The sequence below is a fragment of the Haliotis cracherodii genome, unplaced genomic scaffold, assembly GCF_022045235.1.
Source record: "Haliotis cracherodii isolate W230 unplaced genomic scaffold, xgHalCrac1.p SCAF_6, whole genome shotgun sequence".
In the NCBI taxonomy this organism is placed as follows: domain Eukaryota; kingdom Metazoa; phylum Mollusca; class Gastropoda; order Lepetellida; family Haliotidae; genus Haliotis; species Haliotis cracherodii.
Window position 1 is genome coordinate 68,394,593 of NW_027266319.1, and position 13,618 is coordinate 68,408,210.

General features: G+C 42.0%; 1 protein-coding gene across 2 annotated transcripts in view; it reads right to left on the bottom strand.

Moving 5' to 3' along the window:
• LOC139445127 (uncharacterized) overlaps positions 1-13,618 on the bottom strand; it is a 119,375-nt gene that overhangs the window by 2,497 nt on the left and 103,260 nt on the right. For both annotated transcript variants that reach the window (XM_071226226.1, XM_071226225.1), the window contains exon 6: positions 9,238-9,388. In XM_071226226.1, the coding sequence (XP_071082327.1) occupies positions 9,238-9,388 (151 nt within the window). The remainder of the gene's footprint in view (positions 1-9,237; positions 9,389-13,618) is intronic.

Below are 13,618 nucleotides of genomic sequence, written 5' to 3' on the forward strand. Positions count from 1 at the left end.
AATGGGTTAATACCGGGTTGGCCCACCATTAGTAGTCAAACAAGCATTACACCGACGTCTCATACTCCTAATTATGCGACCAATGTGAACTTGGGGAATCCTCTGCCATTACTCTTGGAGTTCCACGCCCAGTTGTTGCAAGTCTGGACATGGGGGATGCCGCCTCTGCACTCGTCTTCCGAGCATATCCCACACATGCTCTATAGGGGAGAGGTCGGGGAACATCGCTGGCCATGGAAGAGTTTCAATTTGGCGCAGCCGCAAATGGTTAATAACGACGTGCGCACGGTGAGCCCTGGCATTATCGTCCTGGAAGATGAAACCCTGTCTGTGACGGTGTGCAAATGGCAGGACATGTGGCGTGGTGATGTTGTCCCGATAGTAAACATCCGTAACTCTTCCTTGGCAGATGTGGAGATCGGTTCTGCCTGTCACCGTGATTCCACACCACAACATAACAGAACCCCTCCCATACCGATCATGTGGAATCATGGCAGCTGGCTGATGATGCTCACAAGGACGACGCCAGACACGATGACGGCCATCATTGAAGTCTAAAGAGAACCTCGACTCATCACTGAACATCACATGGGACCACCTGACATTGCTGCACCTCTGGTGACGACGACCCCACTCTCGCCGGGCTTGTCTGTGACGGTTTGTTAGGGGTAATGTGATGTAGAGTCGCCTTGCTCGAAGTTCTGCAGCATGGAACCGGTTTTGTACCGTCTGTGTGAAGATGAGATTCCCAGTTGCATGTCTGTGAACCTCCTGCAGCTGTGTCGCATTTTAAACGTCGATCACGGAGGGCTGCAGTGATGATCCGCCGGTCATCACGTCTGGTTGTGCATTTTGGACGACCACTTCGGGGTCTGTCTTGAACCCTTCCAGTGGCAATGTAACGTGCCCACAACTGGCTAACTACTGACTGTGAGACATGCAGTTGTGCTGCTGTGTAGGCCTGCATTCTTCCGGCCTGGATCATCCCAATTGCTCTCAATCTTTTGTCTTCTCGTAACCTTCGCATTGTGGAAAGTGGTGAAGTGATGGATGAACTTGGTCCAAAACCCATGTTAACACCTATTTTTGCACGTGAGGCACGTGGATTTTGTCATTTGCACGTGTGACACAAGATGAGATTTCTCATCCACACCCCCTGGTACGTTTGGGTGCAATTGTCCTGGATGCAAGGGCATCTGGTGGTCATTGTGAGGCATGCTCAGACTGACCTATGCTTTTCCTCAATCATACATAAAATTAATTGTAGGCCTCTATATTACTGTCTTTGTGCCACTGATTATAATTTTAATATCCCCTACTTTTTGTGAGCAGTATATATATGAAAAAGTAGCTACCTTTCAAAATCTTTTCTTAACAAGCACAGTTTTGTTTTTTACAAAATAATTAACCAATTTAATGTGTTGATCTATAACACTTCAGTCTTATCAGACAACCATTTACATGAAATTCTATTAAAATTTGTTCAACATTGGTTAAACATGTCAACAACTGCTTAACTGGAGTTCGACCGCTAGGTCTGTAGTGCACGTGCTAGCTGTTACTGGTTCACGATGATGCTGTTGTAGGTGTCTAACAACTTTCATCTATTTATTGTTTAGATTTCACGTCTAGTGATTTATAGGGCCATGGGAGGAACTGTAAATTGTGATTTATAGGAATTCTGCTATTACACATGGTGTATGCAGTCAAGCATTGCCACGTTAAAAGATGGCGTTAGCATGGTATATACTAGAACATGTTGCTGTAGGATTTCATCACAATAGAGGTGGGAAGTCATACCATTACACTTGCACTAGGTTAGTTCAAAGTGCAGGAGAATTCCGCCCACGTCATTACTCTGCAGTTAGCTTCAAATTGTTACACCCTTGATCACGCTGGATGTAGCATAAATCTTGACTTGTTGAACAAAACAGTTTTCCTATGCTGGTTACTGTTTCTGCAGTTTACAATGCTGTCTGGCTCTGAGGCCTGCCTGAGGACCTATCAGAAGTTCTTTGATATGCTTGAATTGCTGCTGTAGCTGAGGATGCTATACACCTTTGCTGCATTTTTTGTATTTTCTCCCACGGGATAGCCAGAGCATCGTGGTTTCAAGCATGAGGTTAAGGGGGGGGGGAGAGATGAATCGAGATAGTTGAGTTTTGAACCTGGTGGCAAAGAGGTAGGTGTTTGAGCATGTGTAAAGTGGGCAAAAAGTGGAGACGCCATTTTGTTGGCGACGGTTGGTCTGGTCGGGAATGGAAGACGGCTCTGACATTGTTGATTCCGGGATTGTGCCTTGCTGAGACCTGGAGTCGATCGGCTGGAAGATGGTTAGCTGGATACACTAGCTGATGGGGTGTAGACGTTGTTGGAGGAGTCCCAGCCAATGGCATCATGTATTCAGGAATCTGCCAGCATGGATCAGTTCTCGGGAAAAAAAGACTGGGTCTTTGGCCTATGGCTGTATCTACAATGGTGTGTACGGCTGGGGTTGGAAGTTCCTATTCGTCCCGTAGATGAAGCAAGTCACCAACATGCTCGGAACCAGTGATGGAGACAGAACCTAACAGAGTCTCGCTGAGAAGGGAAGAATTGAGGACGACTGGTTGGGGGTATCATAGGAGGGGGAACGATCCCGACGATGCCATGGATACGAGTAACTCGTAGAAGAGCAGCGATACCAATATGATGGTCGTTCAGCATAAGCAGCAAAGGATTCATCTTCCAAATGATGGTGATCATCACGTTGAACAAGAGAGGTCTGTGACAAATCTGTAGCTCCATTACGAAGTTGATGCTGAGAGGTTTGAGCAACTGGACCCTGAGTACCAAACTAGAGTAGCGATCCTTAGAACTGGAACGATGATCGAGCGAATGTTGATCCCTGAAACATCAGGTCTAAGATGAAGCATGACCATCCTGACTTTGTCCTTCAGCACAGCATTTACTGGAACATCATCTGGAGGAATGGAGGATGATGAACGACTGGGAAGGACAAACAGACGGAAGGATGACTGTCGAGGCTTGGATGTATCGCCTTTAGAGAAACCCACGTGGAAGTCAAAGGATGCTGGCTGCTCTCACCTTGGCATGGACACAGGTACACTGGTGACAAACGGTTGGTCTGATGTGACGGGAACATCGTCGGTGAGGAAACTCACCGAGACACCATCATCTACGACTGACAAGGCAGGGATGGTAGACGCCGTAGGAGGCTTCATGATGGACATCCTGCATGTGGCACTTGCGTAAGTACAACATAAAGCTTCCTCCATGAGGTGGATACAGTGGGGACAGCGCTTGTCCACACTGCAGCGGCCACTGCAATCACTACAACAGTCATGACGGTCAGCTGTGGAGTAAGTTCAGCGGCAATGTAGCCAAACCGGATGATGATCATGTTTGGTACCCATACTCACATCAAAAAGTGTTGTAAATTGTGCAATGAATGCGGAGGTAGCTTACTCAAAGTAACCAAAGAAAATAATGTATTCCCAGTAACTCAATTCACCACAGGGTGGTGATGAGTAAGAGAATGACGTGGCAAGGGTAGTCAGGTGATAAGGCCGTCCAAAGTCACAATGAACAGGATTACAGTGAATGACACATTTTTTGGGTGATGACCATAGTGATGCTGGGATGGGTTCTTGTGATTTGTTTTCAGAAGCTGGGAACACTCCACATATGGATTGAAAGAAGAAGGAAGAAATGCGTAGTGTGGGATAGGATAAGCCTGCAACTTAATACATTATTGATAAACAGATAAATTAACATTGAAATTTGGAAGTCCTTCTAAAAACGTTTCTCCTATTTGATCCCACTTCCTAAAAGCAATAAAAGTTTGCAGAGACAATACGATGTAGAATTCTGTAAACAAAATATTTACATATGCTTATTCCTGTGCTGCAGCTAGAGATTTTTGATTATTTAAGAATGGTCGGTGTCAATATATCGTTGTGCATAATGCTTTACCACAAACCAAACATGACTGAAGTACACATGAAAATACATTTAAGAAACACGTTAAAAAAATCCTATGTATGTTTATCCAATGTTAAGAGGTGACTTCCAAGCTTGAAACACAAAGGTTAACCCCGAAACCAGTACACACAGAACTAAGTTGTAAATAACCACACAAGATCACAGAATAATCCATTAATCTTAAACATATAGTTTTAGGTTAACAATAAAAAAGTCAGTAAAATGTCACAATCAGTTGCAGCAGCATAATGTACATGAATTTACAGGCCCCACTCACAAATGTCCACAAGTGTTGTTTAATCCTTCCAAATTGAAACTAAAAAATAACCTAGACATCTGTACACAAAACTGCACAGCGAATCGCGGCAACTTTGATGACTGGGCCATCCATACCCCTTTGGGGTCTAAGAAGATCGGTAACTAAAAACCTGGAGTTAAGGTACTGGGTTGTACTATCTCTACTGCTCCCACAGGTGTGCAGAACGTGTATGTCAGCGTGGATTTCAGTGTCTCGGAATATTGAACAATCAGCGGATTGGGAGAAAGAGGAGGCTCCTCCCATACACCTGTACTGTAATCTTTTCTGAGAAATTTCGATATGAACGGGTTATCCAGGATGTCTATTTTTTTCAAATGATCTTGCCAGTATACCATCTACAGGAGACTGCTGTATCTGCACGGTTGTGGGATTCTCTTGATCCCCTGCCCTTCGTTTGGAAACCAGGGTTAGGGTTAGGGTAGGGGGTCTTGAATTGTGTCTTCTGCATCAATTATCTGTATCATATTTAGTTTATCTTGTCACATTTACGTTTCTTCCTCTTTTTGAGAAGATATTCAGGTTTAGTTTCCCATATGTACTACCTGAATTACTTCAACAATTTATTGAGAGCTTCACGTTTAGTTACCTGCATACCACATAAGGGAAATTCACATATTAGTTAATTGATATTCCACTGCGCAACAATGTTAGCAGAGCGTGGTTTTCAGTTGCATATCCATTTGAACCAAAGGTCTGCAGAAGGATTGTTTTTTAGATATTTAGATAGACAGCTAAGACCACCGTTTGAAACTGGAATAGATAGCTATCTCAGACCAACTATATGTTGAAAACTTGATCTCTGTCAGTGACCGCAGAGACCGCAGAACGTATTCGTGTGTTAAAACAACAAAAGGCAGCAGCCAAATCTAGTCGTACAAAAGTTAAGAATAAACTACTTAATTTGATAGAAAGTCATGATCAACCATCACAGAAAGAAGGAAACGTGAAGATACAAAATAGAAAAGTCTAAAATGCAACTATGCTTGTCATGAGAGGCGACTAACTTGATTTTGTGGTCTTGTAGCTGCTGACTTGGACGATGCATGTCATCATTTACCAATTGCTTGGATCGATGTCAATCAGTAGATTGTCTTGTCAAGACTCGATTATTTACAGATCGCATTCATAATCACAGGTAAGGGATGGTGAAGATCATATGAATGCTCATTTTGTGAAAGCAATGAATGTTGTGATGGAGCTTTTAAAGGATTATAAACGGAAAATGGAAGAATGTAAGAATGCTACAATGTTTGATCCAGAAATTGTACAGATCAGGAAATAGCTCTGTGTCCATGAATAGGTTACACAGGATTTTCAATGAGGACCACAGGTCCAGAATTATTCAACACCAAAGTATTGTATCTCAGCAATCTCCTTGCATCTTGGAAACAATCTTACGTAGCTGACCATGAACATTTGGTCCCTGATGGATACAGTCATGATTAGAAGGATGACCAAGCATTACATGTTGGTAGAACAAAATTCCCAGGTAACCCTAAAAATAAGGCTTTTGGAAATGACATGTGTAAACAGCTAAAGCGTGTGTCCATATCTACCTCAATTTTCAGGTAACATGAAAAACAACCAAAGTTGGACAGCTGCCTTCATGGCTTGCATTGATGAGTCCCAAGCCACACCTGAGTAAAAGTTGTTGCAATTGCACCAATATCTCTCGAGCGAGGAATTGAAATCGTTCATGCTTTAGGTCACTCAGTAGCCACTGCCATTGATCTTCATTGTTTTGAAAGAAAATTTGGTGGAAAGCGACAGCAGACTGCAATCCAAAAAGACGAAATTTGTAATTTCAAGCCATTTCATGAAGGTCATGTGAGGATCTCGGGTAATTTGCTGATATTTTGGATGTTTCAGTCACAAACATCAGAGAATCTGACAGGGTAGAGGAGTAAGTAAAACGTCTTGCTTTATGCCACTTTGTTGAAAAAGATGACTGAAACTTTGATAACACAATATCAAAGTCACATGTTTGAAAGGAACAGATAGGAGTCAGTAAAAAAATTCAGGGAATGAAAAGGAAAGGGTGCAGTACATGGATTGCCTACACTAAGAAAATGATCACTGCCAAAACAGAAAATGGCCAGCATATTTGTTTGTGATTTTACTGTTTGTGGTGTATGTTCTGATGAGCATGAGATTTGGAACTGCAAAGCTTTCAAAGGTTTGCTTGTTTCTGAATGATGAAATGGAGCCAAACGATTGAGCCTTTGTTTCTGTTGTCTTTGGGGCAATGATCTTGGTAACAGATGTCACTAAAATAGGTGATGTGGTATATCGGGTTGTTCAAAGAACCACAACATATTACTACATATGGAAACTCCATAAAGAATGAGTACTTTGACAAATCTACTTGTGCCTTCAAAGACAGAGATAACGCTAAACCAAAGATGATGAGTATTGTTAGTTTGGGTCATTATGCAAAACACACAAAATCTCTAAAACGTGTTGAAGCTGAAAGATCTCATGTAACCCTGCCCCCAATGTCATATACTTTGATAGCTCTTCACACAGTTCAAGTGTTACTAAAACATGGGACTAGGAGCATAACAGTAAATGCCTCGTTGGATGATGCAAGCACATAGTCATATGCCAATGCAGACAGTGCAGGGTCAATCACAACAGATCTAATAAATGTTCTAAACACAGAATCACTTGAGACAAAAACAGTAGAATTTAAGCTTGAAAGTATAAGTGATGTAAAGTATGATTCCCAAAAGTAGCAAAGCCCTGTATGGTTGATTTGATTATTGGTGTCAATCATTTGGATTTGCACCAGTCATTGTGATACGTGACTGAACATACTGATGATCCAGTTGCAATACTTAGTCCACTTGGAAGGACATCTATGGGCTGCTTGTTTGATCAAGGTATGTATGAAGAATGTATATTGTTAGTTCATTTTTCACAGAGAGCAAAGAAATTGAGGTTGGTATTTAGACTTACATCCTCTCCATTTAGTGGCCCATCAGATTGAATCAGATTGGTCCGGAAAAAACAGAATAGAACAATGGCTAGGTGATTGTAACGGTTTAGAAACAGTACAGGTTCCTAGGTGTCTTTGCACTTATAACAATATCAATTCTCTGACTTAGCATACCTATGTTGATGCTTCAGAGATTGCATATTGAGCGGTAGTGTACGCAGGAACTACTTACACAAATGGTGGCACATTGAGCAGGATAGTAGCTGACAAAGCAAACTTTTGCTACTGAAAGCTGTCACTTTACCCAGAATAATGACATCGATGCTTGGTCTATGATCATGGAAGCACTTGATGTTGACCTTAAAAAGGTGGTCCTCTTGTTTGACAACATGAACTTGTTGTGCTGGATTAGAAATCACAGCAGAGTTTTCTAACCCTTTTTTGATAACAGGGTTGGTGAAATGCAGAATGTTACAAGTCCTTCACAGCCAAACCTGATGACTTGATTGTGAGATGCAACAACTCAACAGTTGGTTGCTAGTTGATGGGGATGTTGAGGGCCCTCTTATTTAGAAATGGTCAGAAACTAAGGTGAAATCTACCAAGGTAGATGATCGGAAAGAGATTAACAGAAATAGATGTCAATCTGCAAGCTTATATTTCTGTACTCTATGAGTCGTGGCGACGAGAACCCTTTAGACTCTCCACATGGATTAGACTCACATGAGAGAATGCCTGGGTTCACAGGTTCCTTCTCAACAGATTATAAAATCGAACGAGAATTATCATCAACATAGCAAATGTGCCGAGGGACTATTGATGTCCAGAAAGGCATTACCATCAGGCCAAAAAGTCTGAGCTGTCATCCTCAGCTGGATGACAGTGGGCTCATGAGGTAAAAGGGATGTGTGGAATATGCCTTGATATTCACCTCTAGATACAAAAGTCCCAATAATTCTGCCCCAAAATAGCTGGGTGACATTAGCTTCATTTTCAACAAGGTAGTAGATTATCTCTCGAATGGAAACGATTCTGTCATGGGAATGTGCAGGCACATACTGAATATTGAATAAGGCAATGCCAGTTCAATCACTGATGGCTCCCTTAACCAAAATGAGAATGGAAGTTTCACTTCGAGCCTTCACACAGATCGGAGTAGATTATGGTCAGCCATTCATGACTGTTCAGGGTCAAAGTAAACATCGACAGAAGCGTACTGTTTACATGCTCGTCGACCAGAAACGTTCATTTGGAAATATCCTTTGGATTGCATACCGACTCATTTCTAAATACCTTTTTTTGGATGGTTAACGAAAGAGGTCTCCCTGAGTTGGTAGTATGAGATGTAGTTAGAAGTTCATTTGCAAACGAATGGTTTAAATGGCGCTTCGATTCTTCTCATGCATCACATTTTGGAGTTTGTTTGAATCCATTTTTGCAATCCTCAGTCATGGAGTTTTCACAAGAGCAGAGGGCCTCATCAACACTCGTCTATTAACATTTAATTGTTGGTGATTTCAACTGTTGGCTTGATCTTGGAGGTGAAACGTTACCAGTTTGTTGAATATCCTTTCAGAAAATGTCACTTTTGAAGTTATAAGCAGTTTGCATGCTAATTTATTAAGTAATTTTCTTTGATCTTCAAAATCAAATAATAATATGCCAAAATATAAACCTTAAACACTATGACCAGCCAGAAAGTGTGTGGCAGAACAAACTGAATTTTAACTTGTGCCATATCAACTTATTTAAGTTCTGGAATGTATACTCTGTTTTAGTTAAGGGCAAGTAGAAAATGTTATGTGAAAATTATATTGATGTGACATAAAGATTGTTGCTAACAGTCAGGCAGATGGACTCTCTTATGAAAAGATACATAACGTGAGTTCAAACTTTGCAACTGAGTGTAAATAAGAGTTTTACATTCTACCGAAGAAGAAATTATATTCTACACTCATGCTTTACATTTATAAATATAAATACATTCTGTACGTACCTCCTTCACCACCAGTCCGATGAACTAATGTAATCATTCTCTTTAAGTTTCGAGGAAGTTGCATTCCTGGCTTCAAAACAATGACAACACATGACACGTTTGTTTGTGCTTCTGAACTGGCTTGTGGTGTAGGCTTAAGCACATGACTAAGCTGGAAATTAAAAGGAAATCCAAAGCTTAGGAGGTTGATATGTTCTGAAGTTATTCATACGTCAACCCAAGTTAATTCAACAAAGCTTACCATTACATGGTACCATCTAGTTCTAAGTCTTCTAAATCTAATGTATTGATACTATCTATGTTCTCTATTTTTCAACAATACTTCTTAACCTTTAAACAATGTATGAACAGTGTATTTTAAGATGCTTCACTAAGATTAAAGGCACTGACTTTACTTTATCTTATGTTAAAGGACACTTTTTGAGTTGCATCAAAATGGGCCCCGTGATCTTGTGAGTGAATGAGTTATTTCAAATATTCAAAGTCCAATCAACACAAGCTTAAATATCACAAATTTTACAATTTAAATACGAGTTATAAACCAACAACAACCAAAGATAGATCACCTCACTGAGGTAGAACAGATCTAACATAACCTTGGTAAGATCGTTCTGTCATTACTGTCAATAAAGATGGCACATCCACAATCAACAAAGGAATTATTTACAATTGGTGAAATGGTTTTGTGAAAATTGTCAAAAAAGTGATTATTATATAAATGAAGTGATTATTTGATAATGTCAACCATTCATTTGGTTTTCCCAAACATGAAACCCACTGAGTGTATGCCACATCAACAACAAAGTTGTTGGAGGCGGGCGTTGGTACCACAGATAATAACCAATCCTTGAAAAGGTAACCTGCTGCTCAGAGTTGGACATTTAGATACATACTGCATTCAAACATTCATGGTAGTTGAGGAAATCTGCACATATTAGTGGTGAAAACAAAGTTGTTACTTTTACGATAGAGTGAGGGAGTTAGGTTTAATGCCACTTATAACAGAATTCAAGTCATATCAAGGCATGTCAGCTTAATCTGGGAGGAACACCCTATTAAGTGATGTAGGTCTCAGTTATATTACACTTTTAACTGGGATTCAAAACAGCAAACATAGGAACAATAGCTACTATCTTGGCTACTCTGTTGTCTTACCGTCTGACCCACCCTGGCACACATGAAGAGCAACATCTACATGGTGGGTGATTGGTAGTGCGAATCTCGCGCGTGTGGACTCTGGACAGAATGTGTCCTCAGCACACCATTGTTGGTCGTAAAGGCGACTGAATTGGGCAACCCATTTATCATGGTTTGCGCCCTCTGCTGGTTGATGATGATTCTCGTAATTGAAGGCATTGGAGCCAGGAAAAGGTGTTTTTGTTGCCCAACACACCACTTCGACCCTGACTTCACCTAGACGGTTGGTAGAATGGGCCCGGTTCTATCAATCGGTCACGCCTTGCCCTGTTCTTGGAAAAGTGTCATTTTGGAAATATCATATCAAACAATTTTTAATTATGATATATGATAATCTACTTGGGGAGATCTAAGTATTGCCTAGATAGAGTCTTATGCCAGAAGGCGGTGGCTCATTGGCCAATGTGGTGATGTCAACCTCCAAATTCTACATGTCACCAATGTTCTGTCATGTGCTGAACCAGCTTGGCATTTCTTTGGGTTGACAAATGTAGCTTTTCGTGTTGTATTTGCTGGAGTACACCAACCCTGTAGGCGTGGTGTTGCAGCCTGGCTTCCACTGCAGCACTGTCCTTGAGGACACTCCATGGTGGGTGGGGAGCGGGGTGCTGAGTGCTATTACCTACATCATGGGCCAAACACAATCTGGTACCACTAGAAATGGCAGGAATTTGCTGCTGGAGGCTGATCATCTTCCATTTAATGAAAAGTTGGAAGTTTCAAAGCAACAAGAAATCCCACCCTGTTGGAATCGATAGCCACCTGTCCATGGAAGAGACGAGTATACGAATGGTAGCCAACTCGGCCTCCAACGCAAAAGCCAACAGCTGCAACGTATGGGGTTGTCGTTGACACCGGGGTAGCCATCTATCCAATTCATCCAACAGCTGCTCTACCGTTGTGGTTCAAATGGTTGTTGTGTAGACAGGCTTTTGTGATCCGTGATGTATGCAGTCAAGCATTGTCCTGATGGAATACACCATTGCCATTAACTGCTATTGGGAGGAATTTTGTTGATGCATCGTTGAGCTGTAAGATTGACCTGGATATGGACCAACACGGTCCTGCCATGATGAGAGATAGCAGCCCACATTATAATGCTACCCCCACCTAACCTGTCTAGTTCCTGTAAGCAGTTGCAAGGTTAACGTTCTCCCCTACGTCCGTAGTCCTTTGCTCTTCCATCCCCTCGATGGAGGAGACATCTTGATTCGTCATTGAACCAGAAATCTCTCCTTCGCAGTTGAGGCCATACCCACTGTTGACGACATTAATGCAGTCGTTGTTGACAATGTTGTCTACTCAATAAGGTGCGTCAAACCGGATTTCTTGCTTGTAAACCAGCTGCTCTTAAATGGTTTCGTATGGTCTTGTCAGAGATTCTATGCAGTCTGGGATTTGGGGTTGCCGTTGAGGTCGCCGTAGTCGTCATTCCACGTAGGTGGCGCGGTCGGATGAAGCGATCTTGGGCGGGTGTGTTTACTCTTAGTCGCCCCGACCTTGGCCAATCACATGTTGACCCATGCTGTTGAAACCGATCCCATAACCTTGTGATGACCAATTGGCGCTACCATGGCTACAGCTGATCGGGATTCGTCTTCCTGCAGGCGGCCTGTGATATTGTTTCTTTGAAGTTCTGATAAGCTTGGCATGTTGTTGAACTGTCACTGTTCGATTTTCGCAGATGCCAGGTAATCGAAAGCCCTGCCCTTTACTTTTTTTCCGATTCGTACATATTTCCCGACTAATGGTTTGAATGTCCTTGTTGTGATCATTTTGATCCGGAAAATTTATCACTGACACTATAACAAATTAAACTTCTTCTTTTTGCACCTGTTGGTCCGCTAAGTTTACTTTTATGGCCAAAAGTATACGTATTGCGTTTCTAATTTGGAAAAGTATATTATAAATAGTGGAATGTAAAGGTAAATTATTGCTCTACAATATGCACTGAACAGAAACAGGCGCAAAGACGTCAGGGATAGGTGGAAATTCAGTAACGATTATGGCCTCCTCAAGCTGCTATCACCTCATGGCACCGACTGCCCATAGACATGATCAAAGACGGAATACCAGCCCGGGGAATCTTCTGCCATTCTTGTCTCGTGCCACAAACAGTTCCTGAAGTGTCTGTGGTGGTGGTTAATGTTGACAGCCCATCACGTCTCAGGGATGTTTGATAGGGAACAAGTCTGGCGAGCGGGCAGCCCAGGGCAACGTTGGCATGTTGTTCTGACACAGAAACGTGGGGTCTGCTGAAAGATGCTAGCATTGACGTTGATGAAGGGGACAACATGGCGCTGCAGGATCTTGTCTCGGTAGCGTAGACAATTCAATAATTCTGCATTGCTAACACTTTGTTCAACTCACACATCCCTAAAATCATAATGGCTCAGCAAAAGTCTGACAGGCGATGCCCAGCTAGGACATTTACTATCAGCAATGGATAATAGCATTTTATAACACGGGTAATACCCGGTAGGTGTCCATGATTCTGAGAAAATATGGAGTCTGTGATATCGTGCCATGACTCACGGAGGCTGAACAGTTACAATGGTCTTCCAACAACCAGCAAAGGAGAAGGAGGATCCATAACTGATAGAGGGCCTGCTGTCCCTCAGGAACTATGGTATGATGCGAGGTGCTTGTTGAGATTGTGACATCCTGGAATCCTGTTTAGGTAGTGGCTTCTACCATGATAATTGTCAGGTGTCTTGTCAGGTGCCCCATCTGACAACCGTGCGGTCTTTGTGGTGGACTGGTCAGCCTCTTCTTAATACTGACGTGCGATGGTTGGCTTGACGTGACCACATATTGTAAGATGTACTGCTTGTTTGGAATGGTCTGATAAAGGGTCTTCTTGCGCCTACCAGTTTGACATAGTATTTGGTTTTCATCCTACAGTCGATTGACTGATGTGCTAGGTGTGATCGACCAATGAATTTAGGTGGTTAACCAAGTTATTTTAGACAAGAGTTTGATAGCACGACTGAATTACCCACTTGAAAGAACTGAAATAAGCTTTTATTGAGATTATCTTATGAATCTTCTCCGGTGATTTAAACATTATTTCGGTGGGAGAAGCTAAAATTGTCATCGATAGTATTTTGTTAGTTGTCTGGGAGTGGTGCAGGGATTCAGAGCCTCACGGCTGACAAGAGAGGTTCTCTCTGTATATTTAAAG